Source organism: Colletotrichum costaricense (genome assembly GCF_030867565.1).
Source record: "Colletotrichum costaricense strain IMI 309622 chromosome Unknown Scaffold_1.1, whole genome shotgun sequence".
Classification (NCBI taxonomy): Eukaryota; Fungi; Ascomycota; class Sordariomycetes; order Glomerellales; family Glomerellaceae; genus Colletotrichum; species Colletotrichum costaricense.
In genome coordinates, this window is record NW_026848230.1 from 1,299,398 (window position 1) to 1,315,622 (window position 16,225).

The 16,225-nt window shown below is 50.7% G+C and overlaps 7 protein-coding genes across 7 annotated transcripts; 2 read left to right on the forward strand and 5 right to left on the reverse strand.

Moving 5' to 3' along the window:
• Positions 1–922: 922 nt before the first annotated feature.
• Positions 923–1,693, reverse strand: CCOS01_00475 (uncharacterized protein; the record flags this gene model as incomplete). Its single annotated transcript, XM_060448672.1, has 2 exons — positions 923–1,287; positions 1,411–1,693. The coding sequence occupies 2 exons, from the start codon at positions 1,691–1,693 to the stop codon at positions 923–925; spliced, it is 648 nt and encodes a 215-aa protein (XP_060320110.1).
• A 2,060-nt stretch (positions 1,694–3,753) lies between these two features.
• On the reverse strand, positions 3,754–5,024 carry CCOS01_00476 (uncharacterized protein; the record flags this gene model as incomplete). The annotated part of the gene is made up of 3 exons (XM_060448673.1): positions 3,754–3,844; positions 3,907–4,347; positions 4,615–5,024. The coding sequence occupies 3 exons, from the start codon at positions 5,022–5,024 to the stop codon at positions 3,754–3,756; spliced, it is 942 nt and encodes a 313-aa protein (XP_060320111.1).
• Positions 5,025–5,879: 855 nt separating this feature from the next.
• Positions 5,880–7,652, reverse strand: CCOS01_00477 (uncharacterized protein; the record flags this gene model as incomplete). The annotated part of the gene is made up of 5 exons (XM_060448674.1): positions 5,880–5,981; positions 6,035–6,811; positions 6,868–6,986; positions 7,048–7,288; positions 7,560–7,652. 5 exons carry the CDS (start codon positions 7,650–7,652, stop codon positions 5,880–5,882), a joined length of 1,332 nt encoding a protein of 443 aa, XP_060320112.1.
• Positions 7,653–8,358: 706 nt separating this feature from the next.
• On the reverse strand, positions 8,359–10,104 carry CCOS01_00478 (thiamine pyrophosphate enzyme; the record flags this gene model as incomplete). Its single annotated transcript, XM_060448675.1, has 1 exon — positions 8,359–10,104. The coding sequence occupies one exon, from the start codon at positions 10,102–10,104 to the stop codon at positions 8,359–8,361; it is 1,746 nt and encodes a 581-aa protein (XP_060320113.1).
• Positions 10,105–11,986: 1,882 nt separating this feature from the next.
• CCOS01_00479 (uncharacterized protein) lies at positions 11,987–12,142 on the reverse strand (the record flags this gene model as incomplete). The annotated part of the gene is made up of 1 exon (XM_060448676.1): positions 11,987–12,142. One exon carries the CDS (start codon positions 12,140–12,142, stop codon positions 11,987–11,989), a length of 156 nt encoding a protein of 51 aa, XP_060320114.1.
• A 2,558-nt stretch (positions 12,143–14,700) lies between these two features.
• CCOS01_00480 (uncharacterized protein) lies at positions 14,701–15,006 on the forward strand (the record flags this gene model as incomplete). Its single annotated transcript, XM_060448677.1, has 1 exon — positions 14,701–15,006. One exon carries the CDS (start codon positions 14,701–14,703, stop codon positions 15,004–15,006), a length of 306 nt encoding a protein of 101 aa, XP_060320115.1.
• A 160-nt stretch (positions 15,007–15,166) lies between these two features.
• On the forward strand, positions 15,167–15,787 carry CCOS01_00481 (cell wall protein PhiA; the record flags this gene model as incomplete). Its single annotated transcript, XM_060448678.1, has 1 exon — positions 15,167–15,787. The coding sequence occupies one exon, from the start codon at positions 15,167–15,169 to the stop codon at positions 15,785–15,787; it is 621 nt and encodes a 206-aa protein (XP_060320116.1).
• Positions 15,788–16,225: the final 438 nt, after the last annotated feature.

The window sequence follows — 16,225 nt, forward strand, 5'->3', positions numbered from 1 at the left end:
TTCGATCCAGGGGTGTGATCGCAATGGAGTTGCGGTGCGATGATCTTGTCGGGCAAGAGATGGATAGATGAGAACAAGGGCAGGAGGGAAGAGAGAGGTTGACGTAGAGAGACAGAGAGGTGAAGCGAGTTTGAGAGATAGAGAGAGAGAGAGTTTGAGAGAGAGAGGGGGGGGGGGGGGGGGGGGGGGGGGGGGGGGGAGGGGGGGGGGGGGGGGAGGGGGGGGGGGAGAGGAGGGGAGGGGGAGAGGGGGGGGGGGGGGGGGGGGGGGAGGGGGGGGGGGGGGGGGGGGGGGGGGGGGGGGGGGGGGGAGGGGGAGAGAGAGGGATGGAGTGGAAGTGAGAGATTCTGAGAAAGGAGGAAGAAGGGTGATGGTGACAGATGCAAAGCGGACTTGGTCTAGAGATGCTGTTCGGGTCGTTGTCGGTAGATGATAGCCACTGAGTGCTACAACTTTGCTGTCGCCCTGTGGGACTCCCAACGTCTACATTGAAAGCCGCAAGACACTGCAAGTCGGTGGTACTTCAGCAGGCCTCGTTGCACACGAGAAATCCACCGGTAGAGTGCTGAAGGGATTGCGTTCCAAAAGAAAGTCACTTTCACCGCCCGAGGAGGGCGAGCATTTGTCTCTTGGTAGGGCCCGTGGTGCGAGGAACGTGTGTAGACAAAATGGAAAAAGTAATGCACCGCCCCAGAGAGAGCCAAGAGAATTTCGACGTCACTCCGGTTCCTCGTCCCATTGGATACGGCATCTATTGAGATGGTTGCGTGGCGCTGTCTCCTTTTTGCAGTTTGGGCGCCACGAGCGGAGGCCTCAGAGCCTGATGGTTACACAATGACAAGAGAAGATCCTGACACAGCCTCACCGTGCCATCACTTCGCTATCACATCTTTGCCGGCGCCCATTTGCTTCTTCACCTCTCTCAGACATCAAAGAAAACGCTTATTACTTCAAAGATGATCGAAAACTCGCTGTCGACCTTGCTTCTAGCGCTAGGGCTGTCAGGACAGGGCCTCTTCGCGATTCTGTTGGGCCGGGCATCGTGGACGAAACGAGAAGTTGATTTCCTTCCATCAGCAATCGAAAGACAGTGGCTAGTTGACAAGATAGTCCACGAAACGCAGACAAGTAGAGATAACATGTCTGTAGCGACACAGAAGACGCAGCTTTCCTTTCCACAGCTGGACCGATCTCTGCCAAAGCGCGGGGCAACAAGGGCGACGACAGTGCAGCCTGAAGCAGTGGGGGCAACATCGACAAAGTGAGTAGATTGCGGCGGATCGAAATCTAGCGAGACTCAGGATTGACGTTTCCTTCACAGAAACGGACGTGATCCACAAGACCAGCCAACGTCATCATTCACAAGACTTCCTTTCGTGGACTTAGGTTGGACTTGTTGTAATTGCGAACATGTTTGGCTCGAGACGGGGGATATGACTCCCTCAAAGCGCCGAGTACCATATAAAACTGTCGGCCTCGTCTGCTGCGATATGTTCGCGACGTTTGTTGCAGGCTCCGCGGCGATCCTGATGAACCAAGTTTCCAGGATGACAGGAACAGACATGCGACGACCGCTGAGCGGAGAGGTAAGGCCATGACCGCAGAATGCCGAGAAATACTGACGCGACGCAGACTTCGACTGGCTGTGAGGCTTCTTCTTATATCGTTGATTTGGGTTGCCGGTTAGGAGCATTAAGGTCTCTCGAATGGAAGTGGGCGGGTATCGTCGCCATCGCCTGCTACGGCATCGCTATGAGCGTCCGCTACTCCATCCTCACGAATGGCAAACGACATCATGATTGGGTTATAGTCTCCGCATGCGTTCTGGGGATGATGGCGGGCAACCTGGCCGGCATGGAGCCGCCAGAGGTTCTATTTCAAGTCCTCCCGGGCCTGACACTAGCTTCCCTTCTACTGTCCTCTTTCATGTTTGATGCGGCCGATCTTTTGAAAGCCCGATCACTGAATAGGCTAGTGGCAATGTCAATATTCCAGTCGGGACGGATAGCTTAAATTCTCTGGTTGAGAACACAGGCCTTCGCGCCTCCTGAGGTTGCGAGATATAGATGGGTGAGTTCCGAGGGTCTTTCGAGTTTCTGTGATATTTCAACATGTTTTTCGCAAGGGCGAAGCGTGGTGGTCTTGGTCGCGCAGGAAGACTCGTAATTAAGGGGGAAGGAGGGCTTTCGTATGACACAGGCTGTTTGTACACCTAGTATGTCTTGGAGGTCGTCAGGGTATACGCACAGCCAGGGATTTGAACGTTGGCATCCACTTCAGCAACGTGGTTTTGTTTGTGAAACGATGAGTGAATGAGTTGATAACCGAGAATCTGGGTATCTAAATTGCTCTAGATGTTCAGACACGCGGCTGGGTATGTGCGTGAGGGCCGGTATATGAGGTGGCGTGACTGATGTCGGTTGCTACATATTCTTGATCCCAGCAACAGGCATTTTTTCCGTGAACGTTCTTAATATTATTTTTCGTTGCGACGGGGAGCCGCATCGGCTGCCCCGGGTGCAGTGGTTAGATGTGAATGTGTCATGAAAGAGGAATCATGAGGGAGTTGCCCGAGCTTGGGCTTGGGGAGATGGAAAGTTAAGCTATTCCAAGAATGCCCAGGCGGCAACTCATGAAGACTATAGAGACGTATTGGTGGGTTGCCTCTCTGACAAAGAGACCCTAGAGATGGTCGGAATGCTCTCTCCATGTGTTGTGGGTGGGCTTCCAATCTGATACTCTCTGGTCGTCTTTCTCTTCTCTCGCCTGAATGAGCTGCGGCGTTATTGTGGCATGTTGCTTCCGACTTTGTCTCCAGTAGCTTATCAACCGTTCAATTTTAGGCCCCTAAAGTATTCTTCCCTTGTGCGAGAAATGCAAGAATCAAGGTTGGCATTTATAGAACCGACAGATGTTTCTGCGGCCGTACTGCATACTTGCTCCGTTCTAGCTCGCTGGTTCTGCAGATGAGATTCTTCATGGTCCTTTATCTTGTTCCGGATATTTCTGAGACTACTGAGTAGTTTGTGTCTTCCTTGAGATACCTAAGGCTACGTCAATGTCGCCCCGTTAGCTCATTGAAGAAGGACGTTCCTGCTTTTTGGTGTCCGCGCTGACCGGTCATCGTTACCCGCCTCCCGCTCTAGAAGACTAAAAATGTCTTTCAATACCCCCCAGTATGCTGGATATTCTTCTATTCCCTTCTTCTTGTTGCGCATCTCCTGTCGGAACCCTTTGACAGGCAGGCGCCGCATCCGCATGTTGTTCAAGGAGCATGGGCATACCGGACATCACGGCTCTTTCTCTAACCCCGCCAGACTTTGAAGAGGGGAGGGATCAAGCAATGATGGATGAAGAAGAAGTGGGAGGGTGGGTGTTCGGCCTTTTGTAGGAAATCAATTTGATTCTATCAAGGTCATCTGCAAACTCTTCGATGGTGCCACTTATTATCTGAACGCTCGATTTGTTAAAGTTTTCAGTGATGATATCAAGGTTGATGTTACGACCCGCGCGGCCGACGGGGTATGCCGTAACGCCTAGATGAAAGAACTCTATCATACATTTTGATGCCTAGACTATGTGACAGATTCCAGTGCCATCTGTGCATTGTCTGACCGAGAGCCAGACTGGTCTCGACACCATAGTCTCAGGAAAAGCTATAGTCTCTACGATACCACTAAGCTGGTTTGAGAATTCGGCTGTCCTGTTTCGAGTCGTTCCGCTAATTTTACTGGTAGCCTCGAAACAGTTCGCTCAGAGATAGATGATAACGTGTCTCGAATCAACCGTTGATGCGAAACGATCTGAGAAAATGACCCTGCCATTACCAGCGGCCATGAGAGCACTGAGAGACCTCTAGGATTCTGAGACGTATCTTTGAGTCTCCGAATGAATTCGCTCATGCACGCGTTGCTCTTCTCTCTCCACCACGTCTGGTAAACTTCTTGTGCCACCGGGGATGTGTAAAGATGTACCAGAAGACCTGTCCGCCATAGACCCCAGACTCTCCGGACGTTATCACTTGCTTCAGAACCAGGAGGAGGTTGCCACGACATGATCTGCGACTCGAGTGCTGCCAATTGTATAGCGCGTTCAACGTCGTCTTCAATGCACCCCCTTGATGCTGAAAGGCGTGCGAGCTTCGGCACAACTAACAGGCCTGTGACGAAGGCTGTTTGAATCAAGCCGATCTGACTTCTTATTCCTCCCTCGTTGTCCAGATCCTCAAGCTTGGCCGCGAGTTGGAACATATTCGCAACCTGCTTCTCTACGTCCGAGGGCAAACCAGTGGGACCCTCGCACCCCCATGTCTCAGCTTGTATGTAGATGCACGCCCTAAGCAGGAATCTATGCAGAGTTCGATCAATCTGTCGAACGGACGAGGGAAGGATGTTGAGTATAAGATGGGTGGCAAAGTCTATATGGTGACTTTGTGTGCTGCCAAGCGTTAACTCTAGCACAGCCATAAGTATAGCAGCTGCACATAGGAACACAGGTCGCTCGTCCAGCCCAGCTTTGCAAGTAATGATCCGTATTCTGATAGCATCCATAACCTGGGAATGGCATAGCCTAGACAGATGTAGCGCTTTACTCGTTGGATCTCGCATCATATACTTTGCGCTGCTAAGCGCGAGGGCTGCGCGCATAACCAGATCGTCGCCGAGGACCAAAGGCATCGTGTACTTGAGGAAGAGGTCCAAGTCAATGTCATCAGGCGCCATAGATGGCATCGACTGCAAGACGAAGTGCTGAAACAGTAGCTGAAAATCGTCGGTATCTGATCTCAGGGTCGAATCCAGAATTATTGGGATATGCTGCATCGTTGGCGATACGTTGATAGTGTAGGCGAGGGTTGCGCCATCAGAGGTGGACTCAGAGGCAACCACAGAGCTAGTCGGATGCAATCTCCTCTCCAACGATAACGGTTCGCTCAACAACAGGTCATCGAGACTAGAATGATCATCGGCTGCCGTTACTGACGAGATATGCTGAGTGACAGACTCCGGCACAATCTCATCTACCATCCCTGTGGGAACATGGGAAACGCGCTCACAGACAATACCTAAATCGGCTGTCGAAAAATCCCTGTGTTGGATCCTATGTTGCCGTCTCCTCGAGATACTTGAGACCACCGCTACTCAGAGTCAGCTTCTTCAAATCTTGAACACTATTCTACTATAAGATTGGTAGCTGCACCCACCATTGTGTGCATGCGCCGTCTTGACTTCTTGCCAAATGTCGGGCCAGACACATTCAATTTGTTTCGCAACACAGAAGTAACAGTCGGGACGGTTTTCATCGCACTTCTTTTTCCTACTTCTGCAACCCAGACACCCAGTCTTCTTACGCTTGTTTGTCATGATGAAATATGCGCTTGAGAAGCTGGGCGAACGCGTAAAGACACAAGCGTGTATCGAAAACCTTCGGATGGATATCGTCAATGATGAAAACTTGCGATAGGAATCGGTCCCAGTTGTGGCAGGATAACTCAGACGTCTTGATCAGGAGGTCAATGTGAATAACTACTACAATGCCTTCTGCACACTGCGTGGAAAGACTCGCGCCTAAGTTGAAACCTGGCTATCCCATCGGTAATTACCCACTTGTCCCCCTATGTTGCGTTGTTCAGTGCACGGCAGTGGTAGCGGGGCCTCCGAGCAAAAGCAACTGATCTTCATTGCAACACCAAAGAAACCGACGGGATGACATTTTTTTCCTGTACATAATTACATAATCATACAACATGATCAATCTCTAGTTCCGTTCCCAGCACTACAACGATCTGTAATCAGAAGACTATAAGATATTTCATTCAATGTCCAATGCCATTAAGGGCCAATACGTCAGTTTAGTCATCGGTTGATTGGCATCTTCAAATCTCAACTCCTGCCGGATTTGGCCAACTTGACATGGATGTTCTTTTGTCTTACAAACCACGCGTTCACAGTATCCCATTCCTTGTCTGGATAGCTCAAGCTGATCTAGAGGTGTGGAGCTGTTAGTCTGATTTCTACCAGTTGGATGTATTTCTTACATCGTAGGTATAGAGAAGAGTTGGGATCGCTTTATAGATCTCAAGCAAGCTGATATTCTTGCCGATACACGTACGTGGTCCGGCACCGAACGTGAATGTTGCTCCTTGCATCTCTGCCTTCCGAATTTCATAACTTTTGAGAGGTTCGTGTTCGCCTTGCAGCCATCGCTCCGGCACGTAGGACTCGAGATGATCGCCGAATGCAGGATGACGATGCATGACCCATGGGTTGATACCGACAATGGTGCCCTCTGGCAGGAATGGGCCATCAGGAAGCTGTATTCCGGCTTTAGGAACAATTCTTTCGAGTAGCAGGCCGACTGCGGGATGAAGTCTGAGCGCTTCTTTGATAGCCGCATCCAGGTACGGCAGCTCTTGGCTCTCTTTCCATGTCACCGGTATCGACAATTTCCCTTTTTCCCTAGCCCCCATAATTTCTTTCATGACTTTTTTCAGAGTCCAGGGGTTCTTAAGGAGGTAATAGAGCACCGCTCGTAGTGAGATTGCTGTCGTGTCTGACCCAGCGTTGACGTTGCTGAGTGTCCATGAGAAGACCTGACGGTCATCGACAACCTGTGAGTGCGTATTTTTGGTTTCCAAGAAGCGAGTAAGGAAGTCGCGGTGGGAAGGATTTTCTACTTTTCCCTCGGGGCGATGAAGACGCTCCTCGAGACACTGACGCGCGAATCGAGCGACAGCTCCGGTCGACCCACCACCAAATTTGCGCTTGATCGGGTTCTTGATGAAAAGGTGATCCAACCAAGGTATCTGGCCAATCTGAAGACATAGTGTATCAGCGACTTACTACTCATTTTGCTCTTTATCAAACTCACCATTCCTGCATAGTCAACCATCTTTTCCAATGAAAGCATCACGTCACCAACGTCTTGGCCTTGCTCGAGAAAACCGAGCGGCTTGCCAAAGGTCAACTCCCCAATCACATCGAAAGCATCTAGTTTGAGACGCATTGATGTCAGCTGCGTGATTCAGAGTCACTAGGCTGTATCACTTACAATACTGGAGCCATGTCGCGAGATCCAACTCCTGTCCAGCATCGGCAAACTCGCTCAACTTCTCGAGCAGCTTTTCTATCGTGCTATCAACGAAGGGCTCGAACTCGGTCAGTGTACTCATAGAATAAAGACTTGAGATCGGTCTCTTGATTTTCGCATGGAAGTCTTCGTCAAGGGTCGTAAAAAGGGTTTGCGTCGGTTTGCCGTTTGCCAGCTGCTGCTGTACCGCATAGAACTCGGTCTAGAAGAAGTCTCTCAGCAAACGCTACGAATTCTCCATGGCATGTCGAACTAACCTTGCGGTATCCCTTGTTTACACCATAAATTATCTTCAAGGCTTCGAGATTTTGGACACTGACTAGATTTGGACCAAGTCTCACGTACTGCCCGTATCGTGCATGGAGCTTGATGTGTGTCGCATGAGCCCTTCCGCGCGCTACATCAACGAACCTCCATATGTTGGAGATCTTGGCTAAAAACGGGCCTGGTATCTTGGAAACTCCTCTTCTTACGAAGTTTCGGACCAGGTGAATCGCCAAAATGCCCACAATCAGAATGGGAAGATGAGCTGAGACGGATGCAACAACTTCCGAAATAATGGCCATTTTTGCTATGAAATGACGATGGAATTGCCGTGAAGTTGAGAAATACTCGGTAAGGTCACTGGTTCGGTAGTTGAATTGTTCAATTTCTTGTCTCGGAATTTTGAGACGCCGGAGGCGAAAAGGTAGGGATAGAAGTACAACGATGTTCTTTTAGCAAGATAATGTTCATTCGGCCTCTCCGCGTTAGCCAATTAGCCAACATCTTCAATAACAACGCTTCCGATTCCGAGATTCGCTCCCACACGGGCCGTCTTCACTGTCTTTCTGTATCACTTTGGCAACTGCCGATCACCCCGCATCTTGTCATCGGAAGTTCGGAAACAAAGCTATATAAGGTATGTTCCGTAATTATGTATCCAAGGCGTCAACAAGCCTTGTCTAAAGGCCACTTTGTAGCTAAGTACTATCTTGGAAAAGCTGAAGATAATGAAGTGCTCATGCCGTTCAGCCGCACAACCGAAGCTCGAACTATGAACGTCGACAATAAATACCATATACATCGTGCTTCTTTGTTGATAGCAACTCATATCTACTGCGGCATATGGAAACCCCAACTGAGAGTATCGTGAATAGATCAATATGCCGACTTCAATCCTTGAGACTATACTTTCTGTGCTTGCCGTCCCCCTCTTCTTGGAATTAATCGCATGTCGAAGGCCAATTGGAAATTCTTCTTGATACGCATATCGTCTATCAACTACCCTGCCTATGCTTGACCATCTGCAATTCTCTCCTTCTCCTTCTTGAGTAACTCAAGCAGGGCGCCCGCCGGCGCGTCATCGAGGTCCATGAAAACCTCCACCATCCTCAAGCCCTTCCCATCTTTCAGCTCATCATCCTTCAACACTTTCTCCAGCTCACCCCAGGTCTTTGCAGAGCCTGTATACGTCTCTGGATTGCCTCCGAAGAAACCCGGCGCCTGCAAGTAGCGCCAGCGGGCGACGTCGTTGTAGGACTGATCCAACCCGTGTATGCATCGTTCAATGGTGTACCCGTCATTGTTAAGAAGGACGATGATCACGTCAAGGTTGTGGCGCACCATGGTAGAGATCTCTTGAACCGTCATCTGGAAGCTACCATCGCCGATGAAGAGAATCGTGCGTGCCTCCTGAATTTCGTGGTATTTGGATGACTCGATCAGTTCTCGCTGCGCTAAGGCCGCGCCTTGCGCAGCAGGAAGCATGTATCCGATGGAAAGCCAAGTTGTCGGGAGGAACATTCTAGTATGGGGCGGTAGGGCAAAGACTCGAGAGCCATGGCCGGCCGTTCCCGTCTCTCCGAATATGATGTCCCCTGGACGCAGGAAACTGGACGTGAGATGCCAAAACTTGGACTGAGTTATCTTCTCCTCACTCTCCACCTCTGAGAAAGTCATGCCGTGGTCTTTAGGAAGTTCTGGGTAAGGATCATAATGATGAATCTTGGACTTTTCGAGTTGTCCGAGAAGGGAGATGATTACCGCTCTAATGGTGACATCGCGGTACATTTGGTCCGCCACTTTGATGTTGTCGCTGAAGAGGATTGTTACATCCGGCTTGGGTATGCTTGAGAAAGCATAAGTGTTTGTCGAGCTGAAATGAGGACCGAAGCACAGGATCAAGTCCGCCTTTTCGACGAACGTCTTGACGGCAGGATCGGCAAATCTACCTGTATAGATACCGTGGTAATTTGGCAGACTCTCGTCGACCAGTGACTTGCTGAAAGCAGTAGTCCAGGTCGGCCAGCCCGTCACTTTCACCAGCTTCTCGGTCTGCTCGACGAGACCCAACGGCCTCGTCTCTCCATCGACGATAATCATGGGATGTTTCGCAGCGTGTATCTTGCCCAGGATTGCTGCGAGAGCAGTCTCGTCGGCCGATGTTGGCACAGCATCGGGAAGCTGAATCGGTTTATCTAGCCTATCGGCCGAAACCGGTACGGCAACCAGATCCTGAGGAATTTCAATGTAGACCGGACGGCTATGGGCCAGGCACTGCCTCAGTACCTCGTCAATTTGACGCGGTGCCGAAGATGCATCTCTGAGATTCGCCTGCGCAACGGTGACGTGAGAGTGCATCTCCGCGAACCGTCTGTAGTTTCCATCATTGAAGCCGTGATGCATCAAGGTCCTGCTATCCTGTAGGACCCTAGAAGGCGTGCCAACGATGTGAACCACGGCTGCGCGTTCAGCATACGCCCCAGCGACAGCGTTGATGGCTGAGAGCTCGCCAACGCCGGATGTCGTGATGAGGGCCCCGACGCCCTTGATACGAGCATATCCATCGGCAGCGTATCCTGCATTCAGTTCGTTGGCGTTGCCGACCCATAGTAGCCCTGCGGGTTCGACATAGTCGAGCAATGTGAGGTTGAAGTCTCCTGGAACACCGTGGATGGCACCTATGCCGAGATCGTGTAAGCGAGTGAAAAGATACTCCGCGAGCTTGACGCTTGAGGGTTTGCGAACTTGAGTCATGTTTAAGGCGCTTTGGGGGCCAGTGGTAAGGTCTATGGAGGTGATGGAAGGATGAAATACCCAGGTAAGCTTGACCCCTCATATCCACATGCACTGAGACTTGGTCAAGCTTCCCTTTTCAACGTCCCTTGGTTTTCCCCTCATCTCAGGTCGAGAGCTATGTCATAGCGAGATTTGTGGGCCCTGCAAGTACAGATGACTTGCATGTTTCGGTAAAACATTCCCGTCTATCCGTACAATATAACGCTGAGTCTGGCACCTTCACATCTACAATAGAAAGACACCTCGTTGTCTACAATGATATCTATGTCCGTAAGGACAGGTAAGGAGCTATGAGTGGTCAAACCTAAAGATGACTGAGAAATCACTCGACGAATCGTTATAATTCAAGACGCTGACTGGTACCAGCTTTCCCCAAAAGCTTAGCTCCTCAAGCCACGAAGCACCAACAAACCCCGCCAAATGCCTGGCACAGTTCCCCGCAAGATAAGCCGAGGCCCAGGTTCCAGAGCTACCTGTATTAGTTCAAAACTTGCCAGTCTTTTTAAGCCCATGCTTGCTTTTAAAAGTGTTCCTGCCGGTTAGCATCGGTATAAGTAATATCTTACAGAGTTGATGTATCTAGTTCAAGATTTTCCGCAGCATCTATTCAACATCGCAGATTCGGGGCCATTGCGATGTTGCTGCTCGCTTTCAGCTCTAATTCTAGTCTGAACTCTGGTGTGTGGGGGTGCTTGTCAACTTCCTCGTCAAGCAAGTCGAGTTGACTTACACGCTAGAAGCCTTCGCCCGTGAACTGCGATATGACCTCAATTTCGGGCTTGAGCAGATCTTGAGGAAGCGATTATATCTTTTATGAATGCAGCTCCGAGATGAAAGATTGTCACGAGATATGGATGTGGTTAATGCTGCCCACATTGAGTGGGCCGGCCTTTTGTGACAAAGATGTGTTGTAACTTGTCGGTCTGGCTCTCCACCAACACGTGACATATTAGGCTACTTGGTAATAATCGAGAGGGTCTTTCGACATACGCATGGATTGGCACAGATCGATGAAACTAAGATGATGGTCAGTTTTCTTATCGAGCTGTAAAGAGAACAACAGTTTAACCAGAGGCTCAGGGCTGGCTGAAGCCTGTGGAGGAATCGAAAAGAGGTTTTTTGTCGCCCTGTAGAAACTTCTAGATCGCAAGTTTAATTTTGAGCTTGCCGTCAAGGTTGATTAACTGCATGTAAGGGCAGCTTGTAGAATGTCAATCGTCTCTAAAGATTCGTCACGTCAAAGTCAGTTGACTGAGAAACAACGGAGAGAGGAATGAGTCGATTGATGTACTACTATTGAAACACACGCTTCTCAGCACGAGAATGAAATGGAAACTCACTCCATCAAACCCCTCTTTGTAGTGACCGGAATCATCGAGCTTGAATAAACGGGGCCCAATTCTTGAATAGAGTCTAGCATAACTCCCTTCATGTCGGACATGCTCAGAGCACGAGACAATGTGCGACGTAAGAAGCGAAGTTTGCAATGGCACCGATTGAGTTGATGGTGAAAGCGAGACGAGTGTCATCGACGCATTTGATGTCGAAATCGGATTTTGCAACTACCATGACCAAGTGATTTGCAGGTTAAATGTAGCAACTAAGATCAGCATCCGAAAGAAATGTAATCCATGTGAGTAATAGCGAGATCGAGTGTAAGACAAAGGGTCACTGGTAATTGTACATGAATCCTCCACGACGAAGCTTCGAGGCTTCGGCCATTTACGCCGTCTTCCAATCACAAACAGGAATCTGGGTCTCTTTTACGGAGCAGTGTCTAAATGCGTGTCGATGGTCAGGTTCCTTAGCCCCTTTCGCGTTCCTGGAGGGCTTCTCACGCCTATCCCTGAGGAGCTTGAAGCTGACAGACCAGGGCCCAGATGAGATTCAGACAGCAAGCCTGCTGTGAGAACCTGTAAGCGAGCAAGACATCGGTGATCCCGTCTCTATTCACAAGGGCTATTTGCAGCGCAATACGGGGGTGGATTAGTTTCATCAAGCGAAGGAGAGGTGCATTGGATGCTACAGGACTTCGGACGCTTTTCCCGCGTACCTAGGCCATGCCGGCATGCGGCACCGTGGGTAGGGGTCCCTGAGGAGAGAGCATGGTAACCATCATGTTCACGAAAATGATGCTTGTCTATTGGCGAAGCGCATGAAGCAATATAGTACCTACACCACACGGATCGGAAGCACAATGATCTTGAGCTGCATTTCGAAATTTGTTTCTCACATCCCATGGCAATGAAACGACATACAGGAACTTTTGTGGCACACAACATTTCTCAAAACACAACCGCACCGTTTCTGGCGCCTCGAGAGGACGGTGCGTTTTCTCGATTATGTTTTTTCGTTCATTTCGGTAGACGTATATCGCAATCTTCAGAAAAGTCAGACGGCAACCAAAAAAGGTCCACGTCGATGTGGTTAGAAAACCTTGAGGAGACTTTGTCTCTGAAGTCTGATAACACATTCGGGACAGATGAGACGTGATGATCGCAACGTCCATTAACAACACAGAATTGATTGTGCCCCAATGAATGAGTCAAGTTGTGCCCTGGGCGTTGGCAGTCCTTCAGCTTTATTCCCTGATACCTGCGCCCAACCATATTTTCTTCTGCCTACCCCGTGTCTATCCCTATCTCACGACTGGGCAGCGGGCTGCATGCAGTCTGTGAAACTTCTTCTCGGCCGAACATTGCCTTCACGAGAAATGATCGCCCATATCATGCGCGAATTTAGATAAACGGCTTGATTGTTTTGCGTTGGTCGATTTGGATTGGTGATCGACACACTGTGCTGCTTAAGCTTGGATATTTTTGGAGACGCTTTTAGTGCAGTCATGGATGATGGATCATCTACATACAGTAGGGTGTACACTAATCATGACCATGTCCTGGAGGGACTGGTAGATCACTAGAGGAAACAGAAAAGAAAAAAAAACCATCGGACGAATGCAACGCCGTCTAGATTCGATGTACACAATCTTCGGTCATGCCCATGCCGTTGTGCCGTTCTAGAATAGTCTCCAATATTCTCTTCATGGCTCGAATGCTTCGCTGGTCAGGTTTCCGGAGCTTAGGGGGTGGAAAAGAAATAAAAATGCGCATCAAGGTTGGAATAACTGGGTATATGCGGGATAAGGGTGGGTGGGAACAACGTCTCCATATCTCGTCCCAACTTGAAAGCTTCTGGGGCAGCAGATCGTCCGAACACGGCCCTTGAGCCATTTCGACGGATTTCCCATCAGGCCATTGCAGTGACCCATGAATCGAACTGGAAGACCTCTCTCTGACAAGCAGTTCGGGCACCGTCAGGATCGAGTTGCACCGAGAATGGCTTACTTACAGACACGCTCGTTTTTGTCTCTGTCAATGTTTCGCCCAACGCTATGGAAAGAATTCCAATGACGATGGACCGTGTTTTCCTCTAGCAAGCGCACGAGTCACCGCGAATTCGCCCCCCGAGCTAAGCGTGCCAAGCGCTTGACGCAGCAGCTGCTGGAAGAAGCTGTGGAATATTCTCCGGAAAAGCACACCTAGCACCCAAAGAGATTTTAGCGGATCGACCTGGCTTTGCCAGCCCTTGACTCGGCTATTAATAGGATAAGGTTCATCGGCGTTATCGAGAGCGACGCTGGGCTGGCGTCAGTTTCACTTTGATGGACCCTTGACTGGGAGCAAGTGACCGACTTTTTAGCGTCCTTGACTCTCTGTTTTTTCTTGTCGCCTCTCTCTCTCTTCTCTGGTCGCCTTGTTGGCCGTTTCGTTTATGTAAAATGTGTTGATCGGTCGGGAAACGGATTACCTTTCGCTTACCTAGCCCCGGAGGCTCTGCCTTGAGCAAGAGTTACATGCTACGTTACGGCGCTTGGCCCATACCGTTTAGCCGTTTGCCTCCCGGGGAGTTAGACTCTTCGCAGCTCCTCAGCCATGTCGCCATGAGGAAAGCCAAGACGAGTCCCAAAGAGACGGCTCCTGTCTAAAATGCCTAAAATGTCTGAAAATAGGGGACGTGGGGCAGCCGGTCGTTTGTTTGTGACATCACTGCCCACCTCTGCCCTATGTTAAGGCACCAGATGGTATGTGCTGGTCACAGCATAACACGACAGATATTGGTCTGGCAACTCTGGGTGGCTGGGGGGCGCAGCTTTGTGGTTGAGTTTGTGTGCGATTCAGCAGGACCAGCCACCGCCAGCCTCTCGCTCTCAGCTCTGCCTCTTTTCTTCTCTCTTCTTTTTTCCCCATCTTTCTGTTATTGTGTCGAATAGGGACCACCGGTTCATCCATCATCCATGACAATGGCTGTGCTAAATAGAGAACCGAACCAATCGGCATCCTCACCTTCTCCTTGGCCGACTCCGTCCTCCCGAGGCCGCCGGTTGTGGCGCTTTCAACTTCTCCATCCACACACACACTTTGTTAGTAAACGTGCAGAGACCGAGGTGCGACGGTCAACCAAAATCTCGGGGTAGAAGCAACGGGTTTCGCGGGCGGCGCAGACGGCAGCGCTAGGAGGCGGGATGCCGCATCGCCAAGTCTCTCCGAGGGTACCATGCCATGTCACTCACCCTCGCCTCCCCTTGCGAGGCGGCTCCTCTCGTATTTGTCCGCGACTCCACTGCGAACCACAGGAGGCAGGGCTCATGATGTCAATCAGGCTCCGCAGGTATCCCTGGCCGGCATTACGAGAAGATCTTCGCCCCGGCAGTGCACACACTCAACTTTGGGCACTGGTTGGACTGGCGCAACCAACGCGACCTCGCTTTCTGCACCCCGTGATTACGAGATGATCATCGAAACGGGGTCCCCTGGACTCCTAGAGCTTTCTGGTGGCACCGCAGCAACCAGCATTCTGTGATGGTCAACCCGAGATATAAGACGAGCGACGGATCCCCTCCTCAGGAAACTTTTAGAACACTCATCTCACCACATTCAACAACCAGCAATCTTAATCACAAAGTAATCATCCGACCACATCAGTCTTTAAACCCACAGTCACTTCAAACACAGCCATCAAAATGCAGTTCACCAACGCCCTCGCCGTTGCGGCCTCCCTCATCACCGCCGTCTCCGGCGCCGCGGTTCCCCAGCTCATCACCCGCCAGAACAACGGCACCACAAACGGCACCGCCCCCGGCCTGCCCGCCGACGCAAAGTTCCAGCTCATGGCCCTCCGCTCCGCCAGCGAAGTTCACTTCTCTACCTTCCAGGCCGCCAAGAGCTCCATCTTCCTCCAGCTCCCCAACCAGAACGCCACCTGCGACAGCACCGAGGATGACGACTCGGCCACCTTCTACCTGAACCAGGACGACGGCGGCCTCTACCTCTACGCCGCCTCCGCCACCCCGCAGCAGCTCTACGCCGACCGCTCCGGCATGGGCCAGGGCAAGCTCGGCTACACCACCGGCGCCCAGCCCGCGCCCCGCAACGGCGAGCGCACCGGCTGGAAGGTTGACCAGTATGGCGACCTTACCCTCGACGGCGCCAGCTTCCTGGCCTGCCCCAACAGCATCGAGGACAGCTGGTCCGTCTGGATCTCTTCCGGTGTCGCCAACCCTGCCGGCAACACTGACTGCCTTGGCATTGCTGTCCGCGCCGTCCAGATCACCGACCCCAACAGCTGCAGTTACACTTCCTAAGCGGTTGATTGGTCTGTTTGATTTCTTCCCCTTTCACACATTTCTCATCAAATTGGCATCGGTATAAAGGCATTGGGACTACCCGGGTATATCCATAGAATGGCGAACACTTGCATTTGTGGCATAGCAATGTCATCACGGTCACTCCGTTGTTGGCACCTGTATATTGTACTGCAGAAGGATTTGCCTTCTGTGAACATGAATTAATATGTCATTTTCAACTTTACTACTCTATCTTCCCGGTGACTTATCGTGATCTTGAAACATTGTTCTTGTGAAGGATATTCAGCGCTCACCAACTCATCCGGCTACTGTTCGACGATAAGATCAGAAAGAAAGAATTGGTGACTTTGCATCCATGAGCAACCCGAAGCTGGGTATGGCCGTCAGGCTTGCCAGAGTGGTTAGATTGTCCTGCTTCGGATAATTCTCACAAGC